Source organism: Chiloscyllium plagiosum, chromosome 16 (assembly GCF_004010195.1).
Source record: "Chiloscyllium plagiosum isolate BGI_BamShark_2017 chromosome 16, ASM401019v2, whole genome shotgun sequence".
Lineage (NCBI taxonomy): Eukaryota > Metazoa > Chordata > Chondrichthyes > Orectolobiformes > Hemiscylliidae > Chiloscyllium > Chiloscyllium plagiosum.
In genome coordinates this window covers 61,186,257-61,212,196 of record NC_057725.1, presented here as the reverse complement: position 1 = coordinate 61,212,196, position 25,940 = coordinate 61,186,257, and the positions used below count along the sequence as shown (strand labels likewise).

At 38.4% G+C, this 25,940-nt stretch overlaps 1 protein-coding gene across 5 annotated transcripts in view; it reads left to right on the top strand.

The window, feature by feature from the left end:
• LOC122557958 (PHD finger protein 21A-like) overlaps positions 1 to 16,618 on the top strand; it is a 305,652-nt gene extending 289,034 nt beyond the window's left edge. For 3 of the 5 annotated variants that reach the window (XM_043706234.1, XM_043706233.1, XM_043706236.1), the window contains 6 exons: positions 259 to 413; positions 7,655 to 7,762; positions 10,776 to 10,931; positions 11,934 to 12,009; positions 12,374 to 12,477; positions 16,070 to 16,618. In XM_043706234.1, the coding sequence (XP_043562169.1) occupies positions 259 to 413; positions 7,655 to 7,762; positions 10,776 to 10,931; positions 11,934 to 12,009; positions 12,374 to 12,477; positions 16,070 to 16,288 (818 nt within the window). In that variant the 3' untranslated portion in view covers positions 16,289 to 16,618. Of the gene's footprint in view, positions 1 to 194; positions 218 to 258; positions 414 to 7,654; positions 7,763 to 10,775; positions 10,932 to 11,933; positions 12,010 to 12,373; positions 12,478 to 16,069 lie in introns of all 5 variants that reach the window. The other 2 variants (XM_043706235.1, XM_043706237.1) reach the window with 2 other exon arrangements.
• The last annotated feature ends 9,322 nt before the right edge of the window (positions 16,619 to 25,940 follow it).

Here is a 25,940-nt window from a genome sequence, read left to right as displayed (position 1 = left end):
TTTATAATCTTGATTAGATGTATCTTTTCTGTATATTAAATCAAGTTGCATTTGTCCAACAAATTAGTGCTGACAAATTTTCTGTCATTCTTCCCTTTTTAATTACATGCCAATTATGTATTTTTGCTTGTTCCTTGTTTTGATTAACTTACAACTGTTTATTAATGCTCCTCCTCCTCTTTCCTCAATGGCAGCCAATGAGGATCAGTGGTTAAAGGTATGTGTGTATATATTTTGTGTTTTTTTTCTTGTATGTAGGTCGCCCTCCTAAGTACACTAGTGTGCTGGGTATAGGGACTCTGGCACCTTCCTCCCCTCCAAGTCATCCTGCCTCCCCAGATTTCGAAAAAACAGAAAGTTTGCTCAGTTTTGGTGTTCCAGCACAGTCTGCATCCAGCCCCAGCTCTTTAGATGTAAGTTGCCAAATTTCATAAGGTTAATAAGTCAGCAAATTTTGAGGTATTAATTATGCAGGCTTATTTATGTACCTTATCTTGGATAATGAGTCATAAAAGAAGCAATATCATAGTAATTTAAACTACATTGTGAGCTTTTTTCCTTCTACTTTCTTCACTTGCTTGCTGCACATTACTGTATGTCTACATAGTTTCTGAGCAAAGAAGGCATCTGTATAACGCATCACACACTGCTCTATAACAATAAGTTTAAAATTTAAGTCTTTATTTCTGTATTGAAAATTGGATTACTCCTCTGCGAACTGTCAAGATAAGCTGTTCTATATTATTTGAGAGCATTGAGAGAATTATCTGGACCTTGAAATTTGTTTTATAATTGCATATTATTACATGCTCACTCGATCTGAGCCCCAGATTCTCAATGTCCCTCAAAATGTAATGCATGATTCTTCTATTAAATGTAATTCAGTACGCTTCCTTGAAACTTAATAGGACGCACTGCAGTTCAGCGACAGTGTGGATGTGTCACTGCATTGATCTTTATGATTGACAATTTTATTGCCCTGCTAATTTACTCAATAATCATAGAGTCAGAGTTATACATCATAGAAGCAGACCCTTCATTCCAGCTTGTCCATGCCAACTAGATATAGTCCCATTTGTCAGCATTTGGCCCATAGCCTTCTAAATCCTTCCTATTCATCTACTAATCCAGATGTCTTTTAAAAATGTAATTTTACCTGCCTCTCCCACTTCCTCTAGCAACTCGTTCCATGCATGAAAATGTTGCCCCTCAGGTCCATTTTAAGTCTTTCCCCTCTCACCTTAAACCTATCATTTTGGACTCCCTGGCAAAAGACTTTGCCCTTCATGATTTTATAAACCTCTATCAAGTCACCCCTCAGCCTCTGATTCTCCAGGGAAAAAATCCCCAGTCCATTCAACCTCTCCCTATAGCTCAAAGACTCCAGTCCGGCAACATCCTTGTAAATCTTTTCTGAACCCTTTCAAGTTTAACAACATCTTTCCCATAGTAGGGAGACCAGAATTGTACGCAGAATTCGAAAAGTGGCCTAACAATTGTCTTTAGCAGCCACAACATGACAGGCAAATGTGGCAAAATAATGCAAAAGAAATTGTGTGGCTCAGTTTGATGTTTAGTTCTTTCTTTCCCTCACTTCCATATACAACCAGATAGCAAGAGAGAGCAAAATACTGTGGATGCTGGAAATCTAAAATAAAAAGCAGAAAATGCTGGAGAAACTCAGCAGGTCTGTTAGCATCTATGGAAAGAGAAACAAAACAAAACAAACACTGAATTCTTCAGCATTTTGTTTTTATTTCAGGCATCAAGTGACTTGCATGACATTGTTTTCCTGTACTTTGCTATAGCTGAACAAATGATGACTTGAGGACGATGCTTCCTCCTTTTCACCTGTAGTCAGCAGATAGTGTAGTTTGGATCAGATTACTCTGTGGTCACTATTGATTGTTATTATTTGCTTGAAAGTGTTAACAGAAGGGTGGTGCACTCTATTGGATTATCATCAAATATGTAGGAATGAATATGTCAAAGTAGATTACAGCAAAATATTACATACAGAGTCACTTATTAATGAGCAGACCTATGGAGCTGTGGATTGGCAAGTCTCTTGCTCCAGGTGAACATCATCCTCTGGTCTTGAGAGCTTGCAAAAGAGGTAGTAGATGCATAAGGTAGTTGGTATTAATTTTGCAAAATGCCCTAGATTCAGGAAAGGTTCCGTCATGTGGAAGTAGCAAGTTAACTCTCTCAGTTCAAGAAGAGGTTGAGGTACAAAAGAGGAGGCTTTTGTCCACTTAACTTGACATCTGTCATGGGAAGCTATAAGAATCGGTCATTAAAGAGATTATATTTGAGCCGTTTGACTCGAGCAAATCAGGAAATGTCAGCATGGTTTTATCAAAGGGCAATCATGTTTAATCATTTCTTTGGAATTCTTTGAAGGAATAATATGTTCTGCGTATCAAGCAGAGACTGTGGCTGTAATATACTTGGATTACCAGAAGGAATTTGTTCAGCTGCCACATCAAAGGTTGTTGCAGAACCTAAAGCCTCATGGTGTAGGGAGTAGCATATTAAGATGGATAGATAATTGGCTTGATGGCTGAATTACCTTCACATGACAAATGAATTATTGGGGCCTCCACTTTTTATGATCAAATCAATGATTTAGGTTAGGGGAATAAAGTCATGGTAGCTAACTTCACAGTCAGCACATAAATAGTAAAGTATGCTCTGAAGTAGACAACTTCCAGATAAATATAGTTTGAGAGTAGGCAAAAGTCTGACAAATGGAGTATAATGTGGGAGGATGTGAAATTGTTTACTTAACAGGGCAAATGAAAGTATTCAGATGGAGGACAACTGCAGAATTCTAAGGTGCACAAGAATTTGGGTGTTTTGGTATGAGTCAGAAAAAGCTGTTATTCAGTTATATCACATAATCAAGAAGGTAATGAGATGCTACTTTTTGAGAGAAATTGAATATAAAAGCATCTGAGTATAACTTAAGTGAAGAATGACTGCAGAATTTCAAGATGGAGAGGGATTTCAGTTTTTGGTGCATGAGTCACAAAATGTTAGGATGCAAGTACATCATCTAATCAAGAAGACTAATGGGGTGTTGTTCTTTATTACAAGAGGAGTTGAATATTGAAGTGTCGTTTCTTAGCTTTTGTTGTACAGGCTATCTCTGATGTTATGTGAAGTTTTGATTCCTCACAGCATATAAATGTATTGCAGTTGTTTCAAAGGAAATTTTACTCGGTAGCTGGAATGATTGGGATGCCTAGTTGGACAGAGTCAAATCAAGCTGGAAGTAGCACAGTGGGTCATGTAGCATCAGATGAATAGGGGACTCAAAGTTTCAGGTCTGGTCCTTCCTGATGAAAGGTCCTGACTTGAAATGTCGACTCCCCTGCTCCTCTGATGCTGTACCTTTTCCAGCTCCACACTTTATCGACTCTTACTTTCCAGAATCTGCAATCCTCACTATCTCAGTGCCACTTTGGAAAGGTTGAACTTATTTCTACTGCAGTTTAGAAGGGAGCAGGGTGGCTTGATTGAAATGTATGAAGTCCTGTGTGATTTTGAAAAAACGGACGTGGAACATCTGTTTCATCTAGAGAATTGGTCCAGAATTAGGGGAACTGTTTAAACATTAAGAGTCACCTTTATAAAGGAGTACCTGACTGTTGAAGATCCAAAATTTATCAAGACAATTGGTGAAATTTAAATTCAATTAATAAATCTGAATATGATGATCATCAGTGACAACCATGAAACTATCATCAATTGCCTTAAAACATATCTTAGTCACTAGTGTCCTGCAGGTCTGGAAACCTGTCCTTACTAGATTTGGCCTAAATCTGACTCCTGGCTGACTGCAGTGTGATTAGCTCTTACCTGTCCTCTGAAATGGCAGAACACAATATTCAGTTCAAGGATGAGTAAATTAGGGATGGGTAACAGAAATTAGCCTTGCCAGTGAAAGCCACACCCAATGAAAAAAATAAAGGAAAGCTCTATATGACTTCAGTTAGGCCATGTTTGGAGTATGGTATACAGTCTAGTCCCCACATTATAGGAAGGATGTTGAGACTTTGGAGAGGGTGCACAAGAGTTTACCAGAATGTTGCCTGGATTAATGTATTGGCTGTAATGAGAAGTTGGACAAACTTGGAGGTTTTTTTCATGAGTGTTGGAGGCTGAGGGGCGACTGGTTAGAAATATATAAAATTGTGATAGGCATGGATAGGGTGGAGAGTGCGTGTGTTTCTCCCTGGATAGAAATGACAAGTACTAGGGTGCATAGGTTTAAGGTGAAAGGGGGAAAATGTAAAGAAGATGTGTGAGGCAAGTTTATTTTACAGTGGATACTAGGTGCCGGGGAAGTGGTAGAAGCAGAAGTGATAATTGTGTTTAAAAGGCATTTATACAGACATGAACAGGGAGAGAATGGAGGGGGACGGACATATGCAGGCAGATAGGGTTACTTTAGAACATCATCATGGTCAATGCAGACAGAGTGGGCCAAAGGACCTATTGAAGTATATTGTGTGTCTTGTGCATGGGGTCTATTCAACCAACTCAGCAATATTTACGGTGCCATGGCCATAGTTTGTCTCCATTGCCCTCTGTTTTATCTCTGGGCAGATTTTTGATATTGGCACCTTTAACTGCCCTTTTATTGGGCATAGGGCAGGAAGAACCCATGTTCACGCCAACCACCACCTGACCTAATCCCAAGGCTATCCTCAACTATAACTTGTAAACTGCTGCTGGGACCTGTCTTAGACTGCAAGATACCAAAAACATGGTACAAAGTTCAGATGCAGACTTGTGTTTGGAAATTTGCAAAATGGCATTTTGCTAGCTCTTGACAAAAATCCAGCTCAAGGAATCTTGAGTGATATAGATGGATTAAGTGATTGGGAAGAAATTTAGCTAAAGGAGTGTAATAGGGGAAAATGTGAGGTTAACAACTTTGATAGGAAGAACACGAAAGCAAAATATTACTTAAGTGGGGAAAGATAGAGTGCTCCAGTACAGAAGAATCTAGTTCTCCTTATACATGAACATGATACAGCAACTAATTAGGAAGTCACTATGCTGGACTTATTGCAAGGTGTAGGAGTGTGAAAATAGGTTGTTGTGTTACTATTATCCAGGTCGTTGATTATACCACACTTGGACTGCTGCATTAAACTTTCTTATTTAAGGAGGGATATGCTTGAATTGGAGGCAGTCCAGAGAAGGTCGCTTTATTGATTCCTGTCTTGTAAGTTGTCTTGTTTGGCAAGATTGAGCAATTTGAGCTTATTGTCTTTGGACTTTAGAAAAATAAGAGGTGATCTGAGGAGCCTTAATGGGTATGTGTTCAGAGGATGTTTCTCCTCATGGAAGAATCTATAACTGGAGGCACAATTTCAAAATAAAGGGTCTCCCATTTAAGACTGAGAAGAGGACCTACTTTCTCAGTGGGCCATTTGTGTACAGAATTCTGTTCCTCAGTGACCAGTGGAGGCTGGATCATTGGGCATGAAAGGTTTTTGATCTACAAGGAAATTGAGAGTTATGAAGAACAGACAAGAAATGAAATTGAGGCCACAATCTGATTAGCTGTGATCTTACTGAACGACGGGGCAGGTTATAGAGCCATAAAGCCCTACAGCACGTAGACAGGTCCTTTGGCCCAAACTGGTCCATGCCAATCAAAATGTATATCCACATTAACTCCACTTCCCTGCACTTGGTCCATATCTTTCTAATCCTTTCCTGTCAATGTATTTGTCCAAATGCCTTTTAAATGTTGTTAGTGTACTCGTCTCAACCACTTGAACTAGCAGCTCATTCTATATGCGTACCACCCTTTGTGTAAAAAGAAAGTTGCCCCTCAGGTTCCCTTTTATTTTCTTTCCTCTAACCTTAAACTGATGCCCTATAGTTTTTGATTCCCCAACCTTGGGAAAAAGACTGAGTGCATTCACCCTTTCCAAACCATTCATTATCATCTATACCTCTATAAGGTCCACCCCCGTTCTCCTATGCTCTAAAGAAAAACGTCCTAGCTTGTCCAACCTCTCCCTATAACTCAGACCGTTGAGTCCTGGCAATATCCTTGTAAATTTCTTCTGAACTCTTTCCAGTTTAATAATATCCTTCCTATAGCAAGGTGACCAAAACTAAACACAATACTTCAAGTGCAGCTTCACGAAGGTTCAAGGCACAAATGTTCTACTTTTTTAAAATATTCATATGTAATGCAGACAAGAATTGATGCCATTAGCAAATGTTACTTTTAAATCTATGATTGATGGCATTTTATTGTCCAAAGGAATTAAGGGACATTGGGCAAAGGTACAAATATGGAGTTGGGCATCAAATCAGTCATGATCCCATTGCATTGTGGAACAGGCTCAATGAGTTAAGTAGCTTACTCCCACTCCTATCTTCTAAGAGGGTCTGGTGAAATGATAGACGATTGGTTATATCTGGAAAATCACTCAGTTATTGAGAGTTTGTCAAGTGGGGCATGGCGTAAACTTGGAATGCATTGCTGATGTATGCAGTCTGAATTTAATTTATTAAGGTATACTTCATGAGTGTTTTCCCACTCATCATGTGTTTTGAAAGTTTGAAAAAGTAAAAGCACTGATATTTGTAGTGATTTGATTTGTAAAAAAGGGCACCTTCTCTTTCACTCTGACACCTGTTAAAAAAAAAATTATTCCTATTGTGCATTCTTTTTGCTATTCTATCTTGAACAATGTATCTTGAATACTTTGTAAATACTTGATGTAATGTATAGGCTGGTAGAGCTAAAAACAGTTTGTTCACTATATGATTGAATGCTAAGATGGAAGAACTACCATAAAAGAGGAATGAACATTTCTTGTCCCTGACTTTGTAATTCACTGTTTTTACTGATGTTCAATGTGAAATGTAGATAGATGCAGATATTGTAAATACTTACATTAAGTACAATTCCTGCAGCTGAGAAATAACGTTGAATTCTGTGATGACATTGATTATGTAATGTATTGAATATTGTGTTGATATCTAGAACTACATTGAAAAAGAAAAATTTAGTTGTTGAAAAGTTTCAGATTTGATTTTGAGGGACTGATATATTGCACATTTAATGTGTTCCAACTTTCAGAAATGGATTCATTTATATATGTTTGAAACTTTGTTCTGGAAGTAACAAAAACAGTCGTTAATTTTGCAGGCAGCATTTTAAAAACACTCTTTTGCAGTTACAACTTGAATATTAATTGATGGTCGCCTCTCTCCTAGTCTTTTTTTTAAAAGCAATGTTACTGAAATCTGTATTGAAGTTTTTTTTAATTTAAAATTTGAGTGTCAGAGGCGGTATCCTATTTGTTCTCTGGGAGCAGGCTTTGAGCTTTACTCAAGCAAACTTTAGTTGCAGAATTTGATACATCCACTGAATGATTCTTCCCAAAGTGCAACAGGAAATGTATATTAATTTGTACCCGGCGTATGTGAGAATTAGAATGTGAATTAGTAGGTTTGTTGTACACAGAGGACAGTCAATTCACTAGCAGTTATTGCAGTAAAGCATACGTGTTGTAGCAATTCAGAAGAATCTGAATGGGTTAACATGGAATATCGCGAATGGAAATTTACAAATTTATTTTAATTTTTTTTATTTTAAAACATCTTTAACTAGGGTTTGCCCTATTTAGCCACAAGGGCTACTTTACAAAGGGGCCCTGTCAGCAAGATACAAGATGAGACAAACGACATTGAAAACATCACAAAAAATACAACCTTGTCTGTGAGTGCATTTATATTTGTTTAAAATGTATTTCAGGATCTCTTTAAGCATTGAACTCGAGTTTTTTCTCAAAGGTGATTAGGATACAGAAGTAAAGGCAGCTTGGACTGGAAAGTACTGTTTGGCAAAGATGGTGCAGACCTGGAGTAGATCTTGTTCAGAATGACATTTAAAGCAAAACGTGGGTTGGAAAGCCAATTGACTGATTTGGAGGGAGACTTGTAATCTGTTTCAACTGCCTGTCCACAGTGCAACCTAATCACATATTTAACGTATTTATTTATTTGATTTATTCATTCATTCATTCATTCATTCATTTTAATTGTTTATCTTCATCCAATTTTATTGAAAATTCAGCAGTGAACATTGTGTTGTACAAGATACCTTATTAGAAGTCAATATAAATTAGAGTCATAGAGATGTACAGAACAGCAACAGACCCTTCGGTCCAACTCCATGCCGACCAGATATCCTAACCTAATGTAGTACCACTTGCCAGCACTTGGCCCATATCCCTCTAAACCCGTCCTATTCATGTACTCATCCAGATGCCTTTTAAATGTTGTAATTGAACCAGCCTCCATCGCTTCCTCTGGCAGTTCATTCCATATCCGCACCACCTTTGATTTGGAAAAGTTGCCCCTTGGGTCTGTTTTATATCTTTCCCCTCTCACCTTAAACCTATGCCCTCTAGTTCTGGACTCCCCCACCCCGGGAAAAAGACTTTGTCTATTTATCCTATCCATGCCCCTCATAATTTTATAAACCTCGATAAGGTCACCCCTCATCCCCTGACGCTCCAGGGAAAACAGCCCCAACCTACTTAGCCTCTCCCTATACTCAAATCCTACCATCCTGTATATCTTTTCTTCTGAATCCTTTAAAGTTTCACAACATCCTTCCAATAGGAAGGAGACCAGAATTGCATGCAATGCTTTAAAAGTGGCCTAACCAACATCCTGTACAGCTGCAATATGACCTCTGATACCCAGTGCTCTGACCAATAAAGGAAAGCCTACCAAACGCTGCCTTCACTATCCTATCTACCTGAGGCTCTACTTTCAAGGAACCAAGGTCTCTTTGTTCAGCAAAACTCCTTAGTACCTTATCATTAAGTGTATAAGTACTACTAAGATATGCTGCCCCAAAATGCAGCACCCCGCATTTATCTAAATTAAAATCTGTCTGACACTCCTCAGCCCATTTGGCCATCTGATCAAGATCCAATTGTAATCTGACGTAACCACCTTCGCTGTCCACTACACCTCCAATTTTGGTGTCATCTGGAAACTTACTAACTATACCTCCTATGTTCACATCCAAATCATGTATATAAAAGTAGAGGGCCCAGCACCGATCCTTGTGGCACTCCACTGGCCACAGGCCTCCAGTCTGAAAAGCAACCCTCCACCATCACCCTCTGCCTTCTATCTTTGAGCCAGTTCTGTATCCAAATGTCTACTTCTCCCTGTATGCCATGATATCTAACTTTGCGAACCACCCTTCCACGGGGATCTTGTTATACGCTTTACTGAAGTCCACATAGATCACGTCCACCGCTCTGGCCCCATCAGTCCTCCTTGTTACTTCTTCAAAAAAAAAACTCAATCAAGTTCATGGGATATGATTTCCTATGAACAAAGTCATGCTGGCTATCTCTAATCAGTCCTTGCTGTTCCAAATACATGTAAATCCTGTCCCTCAGGATTCCCTACAACAACTTACCCACCACTGATGTCAAGTTCACCGGTCTATAATTCCTTGGCTTATCCTTTGCACCTTAAATAGTAGCACCACGTTAGCCAATCTCCATTCACCTGTGACTATCAGTGATACAAATATCTCAGCAAGGGGCCCAGCAATCACTTCCGTAGCTTCCCACAGAGTTCGAGGGTACACTTGACCAGATCCTGAGGATTTATCCTTATTTACGTGTCTCAAGACATCCAGCACTTCCTTCACTGTAATATGGACATTTCCAAGATGTCACTATCTATTTCCCTCCATTCTATATCTTCCATGTCCTTATCCACAGTAAACACTGATGCAAAATACTTGTTTAGTATCTCCCCATCTCCTGTGGCTCCACACATAGGCTGCCTTACTGATCTTTGAGGGGCCCTATTCTCTCCCCAGTTGCCCTTTTGTCCTTAATGTATTTGTAAAAGCCCTTTGGATTCTCCTTGACTCTATTTGCCAAAGCTATCTCATGTCGCCTTTTTGCCTTCCTGATCTCCTGCTTAAGTATACTGTTACTGCCTTTATACTCTTCTAAGGATTTACTTGATCTCTCCTCAATATACCTGACATATGCTTGCTTCCTTTTTCTTAACCAAACCCTCAATATCTCTAGTCATGCAGCTTTCCCAACATCTACCAGCCTTTCCTTTCACCCTAACAGGAATATATATCTCTGGAGTCTCATCTCATTTTTGAAGGCTTCCAATTTTCCAGCCATCCCTTTACCTGCGAACATCTGCCCCGAAACAGCTTTTGAAAGTTCTTGCCTAATACCTAATATCTTTTGATATCATGAATAAAAACCTAACTAGATCTTGATTTAAGATATTATTCTCGAGCAATTTGTATATACTTGCAGATATGTCTGTAATAATCTTAAAAGGAAAAGAGAAAGGAGTATTACGAAAAAGAATTCAAATTCCACAATTTTGAATTTGCCTTTGGTGAGCCCTTTGGCTTCAGCACAGATACTGATCTACCAAGTGCTGCATTTCAGTGGTGCAGCTAAATCATTCCCTACACAAACCTGCTTTAGCTTCCACATTAGGGTGTAGCTGAGGCTGGATTAAGGAAATTTCAACTCAGACTGTGATCCAGATTTGAATCGGTTTGTCAGAATTCCTAGTATAGATGTCATGAAGCATGGGTCAGATGTTTATTTAGGCTACTGTCTGCCACATTGGGAGCCCAGTGCTGATAACTGTAGCGAAAGTTTAAAACCCCAATTTATAATTTAAGCATGTAAATGATTGTGTAACTTTTTTTTTGATAGGGTGACATCCATGAGGATTTCTGCTCTGTGTGTCGGCGTAGTGGACAGCTGCTGATGTGTGACACTTGTTCTCGTGTGTATCACCTGGAGTGCCTGGACCCGCCATTAAAAGCCATTCCGAAAGGAATGTGGATTTGTCCCAAATGTCAGGAGCAGGTGTGGGCTTAGATAGTGCCATAGATTAATTTAGTCAAATGTAGCTCAAGTATTTTAGGGTTTTGCTTTGGTAGCATTTTTGGTGGGATTTACTCTTTAATTCTAATTTAATTTGACGTAGTGTCTCAAACACTCCAGGGTATACACATAGATATAATTCAGGACACTAACGTAGTAAAATCAGCAGTGAATAGTATCTGATAAATTTACCAGCTTTAGCTGTTCTCTGGTCACCAGGGATTACAATGACCCCAGACTATTATTGTTGAGTTAAATAGTGTCTTTGCCTAATTTAAATATATCAGACAGTATTATTGGAACTGGATGTTCTTTCATCTCAGATCCCTTTTTAAGTCTAGAATTTGAAGAATGCTAGTCGGTTCTGGCAGATAGCGGTTAAAGACCTGAAGTGAAATTTAGTATGAATATTCTCAAAATATAACTTACCTGAACCAATTGTAATTTAGAACTCCTGGCACTAGGTTTGCCAAACCTTTTGAAGAGAGATCCATGAATAGGTGGTATGCATAAAAATACTGCACCTGTGTATGAAAGAATTTTTTTGTGTGGCTTTTATCAAGCAATTTTATTTGCATCTCAGTCTGCTACACCACCCCTGAGAATATCATACCACCACAAACACAAAGAGACTAACAGTTTATTCTCTTACCATAGTCATCCATTTGTCATGTGCATTTCCAGGCACAAATTGGACATTGCTGTTGATATGTCATTTAAAAAATCAAATTTTCTTTCATTGAAATGCAAATTGTGTTCTGAGGCATCAATACTAAGGGAAAGGAAATTGCAAAGAATAAATTTGCGTCAGTACTTTACGGATTGACCAGCCTTTACCCAAAAGCAAGTCTTGTCTTGTCACTCAAGTCAGTTTTTGTTTGGTAATTAAGCAAATTATTTTTGTTTTCAGCAAATGCTAGGACTGTAAAGAGTTTAAGCAAGTGACATGTTCTATCCATCACTGTTGGAAACATTTTTCTTTAGATCCTTAAAAAGGAAGAAGCAATCCCGTGGCCTGGAACATTAGCTATTGTCCATTCTTACATTGCCTACAAAGCTGGTAAGAGTTTGCCATTCTCTGCGCCTGTCAACAAGAAATGTTGACTCATCATTGAATGTATCAGATCAGCTATGAATTAAACTGATGCTTTTGCTTTTCAGAATAGATTTTGTATAGTCTTTTTTTCCTCTCCTCTTCTGCGGTTGTATGAATTGACGTTTTATGTGTAGTCCCCCTAGCAACTCGAAAACGTAATAGAAGAACCTGTGGGATATAGTGTGTAACACCTTATTTTTTTTTAAGCATGTGCTCTTGGATTAATACAATTCCTTTTCAAAAATCATGCTAATATTCAAGATTGTATAGCAGCTATGTTTATCAAATCTGTTACAGGTTGTCAAATTTTATTTTTTCTATTTTTCAGCAAAAGAAGAAGAAAAGCAGAAATTATTGAAGTGGAGTGCGGAGCTAAAGCAGGAGCGAGAACAGTTAGAACAGAAAGTCAAACAGCTGAGTAATTTCATAACGGTGAGTTACACAGGCTCCAGGTGCAAGAGATTGTTGGGCTGACTTAGAAACATAAAGTCATGATTATAAATTAGAAGTAAGAAGCAGCACCGGACAGCATTTTCTGGAAGGTGACAATTTTTTTTATGCAGTTGGTTTCATGTTTGGAAACTGGATGTTTAGAAGAATTGGTTGGAGTTTTTAAAAGTACTGTCTTGTTTGGTGGAAGCGACAATAGAAATATGTCAAATATACAGCCTCAGTGTTTCAACCCACGAGTCATTTTGTCACTGTCACAAGCAAACAATGTAACTGGGTGAGAAGTTTGTCTGTACCAACCAATCGAATTGTAGGCCTAACATAACCAATCTTATAAGCTGTAGCTAGTGAGTCATAATTCAGACTTTACTTTTTCTCACTGGCTGTGCAAAATTTGAAGATGAGATACTGACTCCAGAGAATTATAATTAAAGGTCAGTTTAGTTTGTTTATGTTTTAGGAATATAATTTTTAAACAGTCATTTAGAGCTGCAAAATTTGAGTACTGCAAAGAAACAAAGGAATATTTTGACAAGTGACAATGTCCTGATGAGTACAAGACAAACAATTTCAATAACTTTTATCAATTGTTGGGTTGATGAAACAAAACATAAGTTACAGGAAAAACTCAGCAGGTCTGGCAGTATCTGTGGAGAGAAATCAGAGTTAACGTTTTGGGTCCAGTGACCCTTTCTCAGCGGATAGTAGCTAGGAAAATGTTGGTTTATATTGCAGAAGAAAGGGTTGGGGGGAGGGTGTAAGGAGTGAAGAATAGGTGTGGATAGAACCCAAAAAGAGAGAAGAACAGTTGGAGAGACAAAGGAGTTGATAACGATCTGGCTAGAAGGGTGAATAGCTGTTAACAGACTATTAGTAGCCCAACAATAGGCAGCACGGTGGCACCGTGGTTAGCACTACTGCCTCTCAGCGCCAGTGACCTGGGTTCAATTCCCGCCTCAGGCAACTGAGTGTGTGGAGTTTGCACATTCTCCTCGTGTCTGCGTGGGTTTCCTCCGGGTGCTCCGGTTTCCTCCCACAGTCCAAAAATGTGCAGGTTAGGTGAATTGACCATGCTAAATTGCCCATAGTGTAAGGGGCAGGGGTAAAATGTAGGGGAATGGGTCTGGGTGGGTTGCGCATTGGTGTGGACTTGTTGGGCCGAAGGGCCTGTTCCCACGTTTTAAGTAATCTAATCTAATCTAATAGCTGATGTGTAATGGCAGGCTCTGTGAAAACAAGGCCTGGTGTGTGTGGTAGGGGGCAAGGACATGGGGGAGTTCAAGCACTAAAATGATTGAATTCGATATTGAGTCTGCAAAGTCCCCAAGCAAAAATGAAGTGGTGTTCTTCCAGCTTGTTGCTGAGCTTTGCTGAAACACTGCAGCAAGCCTGAGACAGATATTTGCCAAGGAACATGATGGTGTGTTAAAGTGGCAGGCAATTAGAAGCTCGGGGTGTTTTTTTGTGGGTGGAACGTAGATGTTTTGCAATGCAGACACCCAGTTTACGCTTCATTTCCCTAGTGTCGAGGAGACCACATTGTGAGCAGTGAATGTAGTAGACTAGATTGTGGGAAGTGCAGGTGAAATGCTGCTTTAACTGGAAAGTATGTTTGGACCCATGGATACTGATGAGGGAGGAGGCAAATGGGCAGGTGTTACACCATCGGCGGTTGCAGGGGAAGGTGCCGTGGGGCAGGGGAGGGTCCTTGGAGTGAAGGAAGGATGGACCGGGGTGTCCCAGAGGGAACGGTCCCTGTGGATTGTTAATAAGTTTATTTTTGAAGGAATGCCCTTTGTTATAATTTCAAAATCAGAATGTATGATGCTGGCTGTCAGCCGAATGAATTTTTAATAACAGTTTAGGTTCTATAAATTTAAAAGCTGTTTTCAGTTTGTTTGCATGTTGCAGGACCCTTTCTGACTATGCAATAACTGGGAAGACATTCTGTATCATGTACTCTAGCATGGTCAACATACACAAAAAATTAGTAAGGACGAAAATAGAAGTGTAATAAACTTAATTTCAAACTGAAGACAGTCAGCCAGTTCACCTGACATAGCAACATTTCATTTGCTTGTTCCTTTAAGGTTAGCACGCATTTTGATTTCTAAATTTAAGTGGGTAGTTTTTAGATTTCACTTTGACTGTGCTTACTGACTCGAACATTGTGATTTTTTTTTGAGGCTCTTGCACTAGCATCTAGCATGGGCCTCTCTGCATTCTTGCTTGGTGAATCCAAATTAGAAAATCATCTTTGATTAATTCCCTGCTACTGGCCTATAGCTTGTGGCAGATTCTCTCTTTGCTTGTCTCAATGCTGCTTCCAGGCTGTCCTCCACTGCCTTTCTTGAACAGTCACATAGATAAAAGCCAATAACCAAAAAGAAACCTTCAGAGAAACTATTCCAAGTGCAACTCTGCAGGAGTGTATCAGTCAAAGTGTTACGTTAATTATTTTCGACTTTGTACGTGTTCTTTTAATCTGAAATATATTTGAATATTTTAAGACTTTCCCTTGTTTACCAGCCCTCCTCAAATCTTGGGCAATCATAGATTTTTGGGATAGTTGTATATTTACTGACTGCAACCTGAAACTTGGAGAGGGGCCAACACTTGTTTGTTGTTTCCATTTCCAACTCTGATTTATTAAATGTTAACCAATCTTTGAATTGAAATTACTTTAAGTTTCTTTGCCAGCTTCTCAAACCAGGTGCTCTAATTTATCTTGCATACGCAACATTTTGTTCCCCATAATCAAAATGATAATGATTATTGTTGAAAAAATAAACTCTGAATCTTTTTGTCTTATGCTCGTCAAGACTTTGTTTCTTTGCCAATATACGTCTTTGAGTTTCAGCACTACTCAAGTCCTACACATTGAAATGGCTATTTAAAAACTATATTCCTAAATCATATGAATCATGAAATTATGTTGTTCTTCAAGTTGAAAAAATTAAATTCATAAATTACTTCATGAAGCCTTTATCTCACAAAGAAGGAATGGTTATAGCATCAAATTTGTCTGGAATCTCTTCTGCTGTAAGACAAACCTGATTTTTGTATGTTTGTTTTTACATTTGTATTTCTAAGTACCTGACCGCATACTGATGAATCCATACTGAGCTATTTATATTAACTTAACACCCTTTCTATATGGAGTTTAAAGTATGGAGCTCAAAGCTGCACACAATATCCCCACTGGTTTGAAGTAAATCTTTGCGTTCTGTTGCTCTGCCTCTATTCCATCAGCTTTATTAACTTATTGGCTGCATCTAATGTCTGGTGAACCTGAATTCCAACCCCCCCCACCCCCCAATTCGTTCTGCTCTTATATGCCACCCGTTCTCCCATTCAAGTGTAATTATTATTTCTATTTTTTTCTTGGCAAAATAGACCTTGTATTTACTAATTCCAGCTGCCACAATTGGGAATATCACTCGAGGCTTGTATGAGAATTAATATGGTGCATCCTGAACCCTACATTGAGAATGAAAGATTATATGGAACGGAATGGAATATGTTCTTAGTAGCATCAGTAATTGATCACACTGTTATAAACTTTCCTTTTCAGAAATGTATGGAGACTAAGAACACTTTACTTGCCCGACAAAAGGATATGCAGACCTCGTTGGAAAAAGTGAAAAGGCTTATCCAATTGATCCAGGGTATACAGCTCTCAAAAAATGCCACACTGACGGATGAGATGATCAACAGCCCCACAGACTGCATGAACTCCCCCACCACTGTATCTTCGCCTGTGAACTGTGATAGTAACTCAGAAACCAAGTAGCTGAAAGAACAGGCTGGATTTTGTAGAATGTGTAAACCTTTCTGGGAACAAAATTGTGATGGACAGTTCCTGATTTGCCAATTTAAGGGAGATTCTGTGCTAGATTGTGTTCTTATAGATCCATATTGGGCGTACAAGCTGGGTAAAGACCAGCGCCAAGCCAAGTGAAAATACCAGTGTGTGCCTGCTGCCACCAGTTTGGTTTTAAGTTTGTCTACTCTTCAGGGAAATAGGTAGAAAACTATGGCCGAAACTTAGTCAGCTGTCCTGGTCTTGAATTGCATTCTCTCAATTCTCAACTCCAGGATTACTTGAGCAGAATTGGCAGAACATTTAGTACAATACAACATAACTGAGAATAAAGATGGATAGAATGCAAGGGATTGGAGGCATGAGAACAAAGAGGTAGCAATCATTGAACTGTGACTGAAGTAGTGAAGGTTCATTCAGAATTACAGACAAAGAGAGGTACATTGTGTAATGAACACAACACAAATTACAGATATTCTCCTCTTACTTTATTTTAAAATACAAGGAACAGAAATGTAGATTTATTACTGGGATTGGTAGGCACCAAAACCATGCATGGCTTTTGATGAAGAGTGTTTCTTTTATAATTTTAAAAAGTCACATGCTTGTTCATTGTTCAAGTAAGTTTTTCAGTGCCTTGGGCACTGGAAAAGGTACAAGAGGGACAGACTGAATTTGTCCTGAGATTTTTGGGTTTTTTTTTAAAGCTTAGGGAAATATTCAGGTCTTCCTAGTGTTGAAGAAATTAGATCAAGTAAACTGTTGAGTACTTTTATTTCCTAACGAGGTGATTTATAGAAAACAAAGTGTTAGAAATTGAGCAGATTCTGTATATATAAATATATATATACACACACACACATGCATATATATATATAAAAAAAAACTGTATATATGAAAAGAAAAAAAAATCTGTTATTGTCTGAACTGCCAAATGCTTCTATATTGAACCTGCAGGGAATGATCTTCAGTTTACTGGGGAATATACTGGAACAGTTTTACAGTTCTTACTATTTCCATCTTTAAGACAAGTGGATTGAAGGTCACAGCTAATAAGATCAGTTAAGTAAAACGGTCATAGGTCATGAGTTGTGTAAAGAATGCAAATAGTCTGTTGTGCAAGTGCAGCCAGAATGGAAATTTTATATTATCTTTGCATTAATATTTAATGTTGGTTGTACTTAACTCACATATCAGGGTGTGCTTGCCTTTACATTTGGCACTAGGTGAAAATTTCAGCCATTTATACTTACATTTGTAATTATTAGCCAAACAATGTGCAGATGGAAGAGACAATTAATTCAGAGTTTCTTCTAAATCAATTATGTTGGGGATTCAGTTTTCCTTATTGCTGCTTGCCCAACCTGGCAATGGTACGTTAGTAGAACAGGAATCGGAATTTTTTGGTAAGTGGGTGTGGGGATAGGAATTTGCCTAGAAGCGGTCGCAATTTTCTGTTGTTTAGTGATGGTCTTTTACAATGTTTTTAACTCAATTCTGGAACATAACTCATTAAAGATATTTTTAATAGAATTGATATTCGGTATAAGTGATTTAAAAGCCAACAGACTAATGAGCAAAACTGTCTCAAAACCAAAAGATGAAAGCTTTTCAAAATTAGTTTGCAACCAAATAACTGCTGTTGAGGACTGAAGTAATATTTTTAAATAAATTAAAATGGTTGCAGAAATATTTCTGAATGTCAACCAAAATCTTTTTTTTTTCCTTTATTCTCTCTACCCTTTAATATTCGTACTTTGCTCAGCATTTCAACATGCAAACACATACTTACCCTACATATTTTTCTACATCAGGACAGTCCTGCCTGCAGGTGTCTCCGCAACTTTTGTTGGGACTCTTCCAGTTCATCCATTAAAATGCTTAATTAAGTAGGAAACTAGAAACTGATATTCAAATTAGAGAAATGGTATGTGATAACTGTTTTAAAATTGAGAAAGTATCTATCCGTTGGTAACTGCAGTGAATTGATAAATATTTCCACTTGAGTTTAACCATAATTTATTCTTGGAGGGTGTTATTTCCCTGCCAATTCTGGCTTACTCTAATCATGGATGTGTCATGATTGGCTCAACGCTCGCCTGTTGCTCAAAAGGATATCAGATATGCCTTCTACCTTCGTTCTTATATCAGAATTAAATTAAGTTCCTCCTTCAGTGATGATTTCCATCACACTCTGTGTGTGGCAAATATGCAGTAATAAATATCTAGCAGATATTTGTCTGTAAATTTATATTTTGCTAAAATTCATGAACTTTCCTTCATTAAAGTTATCTTCGGAAACCACATGAGTCAGTAGCTTCTGCAGCTCATTGTCAGCTGTGTAGTTGCAACTAATTTAATTACTGGTCATAGCAGTAAACTAACATTACAGTAATATATTCATACTTTGTATAGAGAACTATCTGAAGCATTCCAGTTGATTGATTTGTTAAAACTAATGTCAATGAACTACATGGATCACAGGTCTCATCTGAATTAGTTACTCGATGCTGAGACACCGTCTACTGAAGGCAGTGCTACAGTATTTGATGCATCTGAGGAAGAGGTATTAACCTAAAAATCAAAGATTTGTTCACCAGTGATTTCTGCTAGAAAGCCCAGAGTGCAGGCATTAGTAATCTACAGAATGGCTTGACTATAATGTCCTTCATGTGCATTCAATGTATGAGAATGCAACTTCCTTGTGTGATGGGTGCCTAATTTTACTGTATGACAAAGAGTGGAAGGGAGGTGAAAATGACAAAAGGAAAGTCCTAATAATGAATGTTCAAAACAAAAGCAGAAGGTAGATACATGAAGGGTCCCATGTTTACTACTTATTGAGCAGTGTTTTTGAACTTTGTAAGTATGCTAACTCCCAGCTGTCATTAGTTGATCATCCTTAAGGACATTTACCATCGTGAATTTGTATCAGATCAAGTTTCATGTCATAACAAGTACAACAGCAATGGCTTTCATTAGTATTTGCAAAATAAAGCAAAAAATCCACCTTTTTTGCACTGTCCACTCCCTCCTTGTTACTTTGCTCCTGAATAATCCACTATATATTGCATCCCTTCAAATACTTTGAGAAGCCTTTGGATGCACAGGTTTATTCAGAAATGATGATTTCTTTTTGCTTTGTAGTGTCATCTTTTTTGTCACATAATCTCTCCTGCCTTCCGTGCTAGCACAGAATTTCTTTTTTGTTCTTTCCACTCATCCACTTCTTGCTTCTCTATATTTGCTTGAAACTATTCCATTCCATTCTGACTTGTTGAGTATTTTCTGTATGTAGAATTGCTTACGGAAGCAAGCAATGTAAATGAGGTACTAAGCAGTTTAGTGTAGTGCTTAAATAAGCTGGGGTTATTTAAACAAGACACTAACAAGCTCCTATAAAATATTTTAGAAATTGATATAAAAGCATTTTTTGAGAAATTAAGTCTTTTTCACATTGGCAAGGAGAAAGTGAGGACTGCAGCTACTGGAGAGTTAGAATTGAAAAGTGCGGCACTGGAAAAGCACAGGTCAGACAACATCCGAGGAGCAGGAGAGCCAACGTTTTGGGCATCAGGCCTTCGTCAGGAATATGGCGGGAGAAGGAGGCTGAGAGATGAATAGGGGATGGGGCTGGGGGGAAGGTAGCTGGTAAGGTGATAGGTAGATGCCCCTCCACCCGCATCTACTTATTGCGTTCCCAGCTACCTTTCCCCCCCACCCCATATTTATCTCTCAGCACCCTTCCCCCGCCCCCACATTCCTGATGAAGGGCTTTTGCCTGAAACATCGACTGTTCTACTCATCGGATGCTGCCTGACCTCCTGCGCTTTTCCCGCACCACACTTTTCAACACATACTTTGGCTGTTAGCCAGATTTAAACAATTGACTGATCAAACTTTTACAGTCTGTAGACAAAGGCATAAGGTCACTTGGAAATATTGCAGAGAACTGCAATTGCACATCCACCAAATGCTGTAAATCTCTAAGCAGGTCTGGCAGCATTTGTTGAGATAGGAATGTAGGGTTAAAGTTTAAGCTTTTGTAACCTTTTGTCAAAATTGTTTTTTGTTTACCAAGGAGACTGCAAAACTGGGAGAGGAGAATGAAGGCCTTACAGAAAGTGAGCAAATTCTAATCAATGAGAATGAGGGAAATACGGAATGAGGGAACAAGGTGAAAATCGAACACAAGCAGTGAGCACGTGGCCTGAAAGAAATGGTCAGGGAAGGACTCAGAGCAGTGCAGAACTGAATTGAAGAATGTAGAACATAACATCTAAAAAGGGAGGCATCGCTTGAAAATATGTGGGTTCCCATTAAAAAATGTTTTATTTGGAGTAAGTAATTGATGTTAAAGGAAAGTTTGTTCAGTGTAACAAAAGGGTCAAAAGATTTGGAAGATTGCCTCTAGCTTTCCCTTTCCCTGACTTGAGGCTGAGCACTTTCTGGAAATTTTATTTTTAATTTAAATTTCCAACCTTTGTAATATGATGCTTTTCACAATTTTATTTTATCTGAGTTTAGGCAGTCTGAGACAAATTCAACCCAGAACTGATGTTTAAACACATTCCTTTCATATCTTGTACAGGACATTATTGCACATTTGCAGTACATGCTAATAGTTTTGGAGAATTGAGCATTGTTGGGTGGTTAACATTCATTAGCTTCTCCAAGATTTTCTCCACATTGTGTATAAGATATACACCACCTCTCAGATAATTTGTTTCTCCGTATGCACAAAACTACCTGATTTATCTTAAAGACTGGTCGGTACATCTGGGGATCTCCAAGGACTCTTGGGTTAGTTCCAGAACACGACGCAACATCTCTGATTCTATGTCCTGGTATCCCATCACAAGGGATGTCCCTCAGTAAATACACCAACATGCTAAAGTTGTATTACTTGCCTCATAATTCATTACATAGAATCTACAACACAAAAAAAATCAATGGTGTAAATAATCTGTGGCGTGTCACCTAACATTAAATTTCACCTAGCCATATTAACATGACCTGCTCGTCCATTCTCCTGCTCAGACTTAACTAGCTTTTCCTTTTCTGAATGCCAACCCAACCAAATGCCTGTGTAATTTTAAAGACCACACTCGGACATAGCCCGCAACCCCAATTCTGCCTCAAACTGTTCAATCCTTTCTGAAAATTGTAACATGTCATTCTTGTAAATTTTTTTTTGTATGCTCTCCAATACCTTAATCATCATTTTTATAATATGGAGACCAGAATTGTGTCCAAGACATCAAATAATGAGTCAAATTCAAACAAATTTGCATAAAGTCTTCATCTCAGCGTGCCCATGTGGCAGACCTGCTGGTTAAATATCTCACTTTTTAAAAAATTTGTGGTTGATTTGTGTAATTGGTCAAACTTTTTTTTGCTAGCTGCACTTGCGCTAATTTGGAAAGGTCAGTTTGTATATGATTTGTGTGGGATTCATGCAGCTCAGAGACCCCACTGGTCTTAACAATTTACATCTCTTTTTTTCTTCAACCCAAGTACACCTGCAGCTTGGCCTGTTACTTGTTTCAGTTGGAGCAAAACTCTCTAGTGCTCTGATCTGGTGATTTTTTTTTTCTGACAATCCTGGTCATAATCAGTTGATCTATTCAGGTAATATCTCACTTGCAGTGTGTATCCAATATGTTTCAATCATGAATTTTCCTCAGATGCTTTCTTGATTAGTATAATTCAGTACTTGTATAAACATTCAACTATTGTGAGCCCCACTGCTACACATGACATCATCCTATAATCAAATACTCATGTTCCTGGATTTCATAGCGCACTGGATATCCAGCAGAAATCACTGATTTGCTACAGCTGTGGCAACACAACATTTTTAACAAGATGTAAAATTAGTAAGCACTTCTCATACATTCCTATTTCACAATATATATGTACTTAAAAGCATTTCCCTCATTCGAAACCAAAGAAATGAATTGCCATCAACAATTAGAAGACATACCCTCTCTGATTTTAGTCGCACTGTATGACCAACAAATACCTGCAAACTCTATGCACGCATTGAGCTATATATGGCTAGTAACTAAATCTTTTAATGGATGTGGATGCCACTGACAATAGCAGCATTTGTCACTCATCTACTTTTGTGAGTTACCTTCTCAAACCTCTCTAGTCTTTGTGATGGGGGTAATACCCTTGATGCTGTTAGGGAGGGTTTTTGACCTTGTGTCAATGAAGGACCAGTGATACAATTCCAGGTCAGACTGGTGACTTTAAGAACAACTTGCATCTGTGCCCTTGCCTCTACTGCCCTTACCCTTGTAGGTGATAGAAGTCATGCGTTTTGAAGTTGCAGTCAAAAAAGGCTTGTTGAGTTGCAGTGAATCTTGTATGTTGTACACACTGCTGCTGCATATGTTGGACAATGCTGATGTTGAGCAATGTGACATTAGACTTCTTCCACTAACCTCTATTATATGGTAGTGATGCTGATCACGTGTTCTAGAAAATATTTGTGTCATCGAGACATTGGGCCAGTAACGAAGTTGCAAAAATTTGCTAGTTGTGGAGTCGACCCATTCCCTCGATTTCGAGTAGAATTTTCCTTTCATAAATCTTGACTACTCACCCTAGTTATCATTATTTGCTGTAACATTGCTGAGCCCTATTCTCATCTTTTGACAAGTTTTGATCTGAATTATCAAACTAGTATCTCTTACTCGGCCATCTCTACTGATCAGGCTATGATGCACAGTGCAATTCAGTCTAATTGCTCCCTGGTTGATAATTTCTGTGAGATGCCATACAAATATATGCTTGTATCAAGCAGCCTGAAATGTTACTGTATTAAAGGTGCTTTAACAATGCAAGGTGTAAGTGCTGAATTTGGTCCATCATGGCTGGGATAGTTGAGGAACCAATGTTTTGGATTTGGATTTAGGTAGATGAGAAAGCACTTGGAGGTCCAGCTTCTGCACTGTTGTTGTGTTTTTTTGCTGTGGTATCTACAATCAAGCAATCTGCAGATGACCTTCGTTAGCTGGAAAAATATGTAAACTTGAACTATTACTGTGGACTGGTGAATAAAAGAGGAACAAATCTGTTGAAAATTGGCGATGTGTTCTTAGCACTCTGTTTGCTTGGGATGTATTTTTGTAAATTACTATCATCATTACAATCTTTTAAAAATCAACCAAATGTGTCCAACCCCAAAAACCATGTGCTAATCTGTTACAATCTATTGACGCTGATATCTGACAATTATGTGAAAGATTGTCCCATTACATTTATCAGGGAAGGGCAGGAGTTCCATCTTCAGAGCAGGATGAATCACATTTTTAGAGTTTCTAATTCTGAAAGTAGTTTCTTCCTTTCCTGAGGTGAAACAGCTTGCTGTCATTCACTTTCTGGCCCACATGTGAAAGAAGCTTACTTGCAGAAGTTCGAGTATTTAGTATGTCTAAGATGTCTACTGAAGCCAATATCTTGTACAAGAATTGGGTAGGTGCAGGGTTTACAGTGATATGTGCACTAATCTTTTTAGTGTTGTGCGAGTTCATTGAATGCATATTTGCCCCCTGGGTATGTACTAGTTTTATTTTTTTTTAATTAGTTGCATTTATACAGGTAGAAAGCTGAACATATCTAATCTACTGCAGTAAATGTCAATTCTAACCAAGTAGATTTTTCTCCAGGTTGAACATTGGAAGTACAAGTTTGTTAATGACTTAGTAGAATTTATTTTACATAGTTCATGCCTGCCTTTTTTTTTTGCTATTTTGAAAATGCAACATTATTTTAGAAACTATTTGTATCATTGCTATGATTCAGCATTGATGCCATGTCTGGCATTGCTCCAATTTCATATAACACCCCCTTCCCACCCCCAACTCCCTTTCCAGCCCTTCCCCCTCCTCCCTGCCATCAACCAGATTCATTCCTCCCATTGACCAGCCAGGTCATACCTATCTCCACTTCACCACCCTGCTCCCACCTCCCCCTTTATCTGCAGCTCCTTCTACACCCAGCCCCAGCCCTGAAGAAGGGTTAGACCCAAAACGTTGACTTCTCTACCTCCTGCTGTTTCCTGGCTTGCTGTGTTCTTCCAGCCTCCTGCCTATCTAGTTTGAATTCCAGCACCTGCAGGGTTTTTTTGTCTATAACGAGGTTCAAATCCAAGCCTCAACTCCTTTTCAGCCTAAACCATGTATTAATTATTTTTACAATCCTTATGGAACACCATTTTATGCCCTCACCTTGACTCCAGTGTGGTGCACCCCACAGTGCAAGATTGGAAATGATTTGAGCAGATCCAGAAAGTTAATGCTCAAATCAACTAAGTTTGTATTACTGTAGATCAATGATTATAATTTACCGTCCCATTATTCAACTCATTAATGAAGCCTGGACGTTTTCTTTTCATCCCAAGTTAAGTTTGCAATTTTAGCTGGATAATTAGTGGAAAACTTCCTAATTGACTAGTGTTGGTAAACTACAAGCATAAACCTGGAGAGAGAGAGTCTGACAATGAATCGGGATCAAATGAGTAAAATATAAAAATGATAACACTGCATTAAAGTGAGTTAGCAGTCAAAACTTGATTGTTTGCCTTTTTGAGTGAACAAAGTTGTTGTACATGGACTGTTGCATTTATTTATTCACTCCTCTGTTCCCATTACTAAAGCAATATGATGTGCTAATAAACATCATCCCACCCTGACACATTCTCTTAAACAACACTCACAGTCAAATATAATTGAAATCTGATGACTCATTGAAGCTTGGGGTAATTTAAGCAGGTTATTTTTTGGTGACGAATCATATTGTATTTAAACACCGCCTTGTTTCTTTTTCCCTTTAAAGAAGCATGTACAGCAATACAATTCACCTTTTAAACAACTCAAACAATCAAAATGCACATGGTTTCTTGCAACTAACTTGGCAGTACACACTTACATTAAGAGTCCTTGAATGCTTTTATTATATTTTACAGAATGAAGATCAATATGCAGAGAGTGCGATAGAACAACTATTGCTTTCTTGGTTTTGAGAAGCAGTACAGATATTAGATGCATAATAGGAGATCAAATAGGGTACCGACCCTGATCACAACTCGGACCCATTTTTGACAACTATGGTGACAACATCTAGTGAAGATAGGAGCAGGGACTATTGTGATCAAACCACAATGTAAAAAAAAACACTGTTCTGGTTGATGTTAAAAATGATCACTCAAGTGAGATACTAGTTGGCTTCTAATAATGAAGCATGTTTAAGATGAGAGAGAACTATAAATCAGGTGCTTAAATTCAGCTTCATGTAATACTGACCAATATTTTGTAAAATTGTACTATTAGCATTTAAGGGACACTGAAGAGTAGAACTATGGTCATTACAGTACCGATGGTAGCCGTTGGTCATATCGTGCCCTCTTTGCAATCCAGTCAATCCGATCCTTATAGCCCAGTGAACTGATTTCCCCAAGTGTCCATCGACTCTGTATTTGAAAGTTGTTGCTGCTTCCACTACCCTCATTGACTTTAAGTCTTAACCACTCTATAATTGTGGAAGGAAAAGAAAATAAGTGATGTGGCTTGTTAAACTAAAGCAGTAGTAATCTTGAGTGATGAAGTTGGTG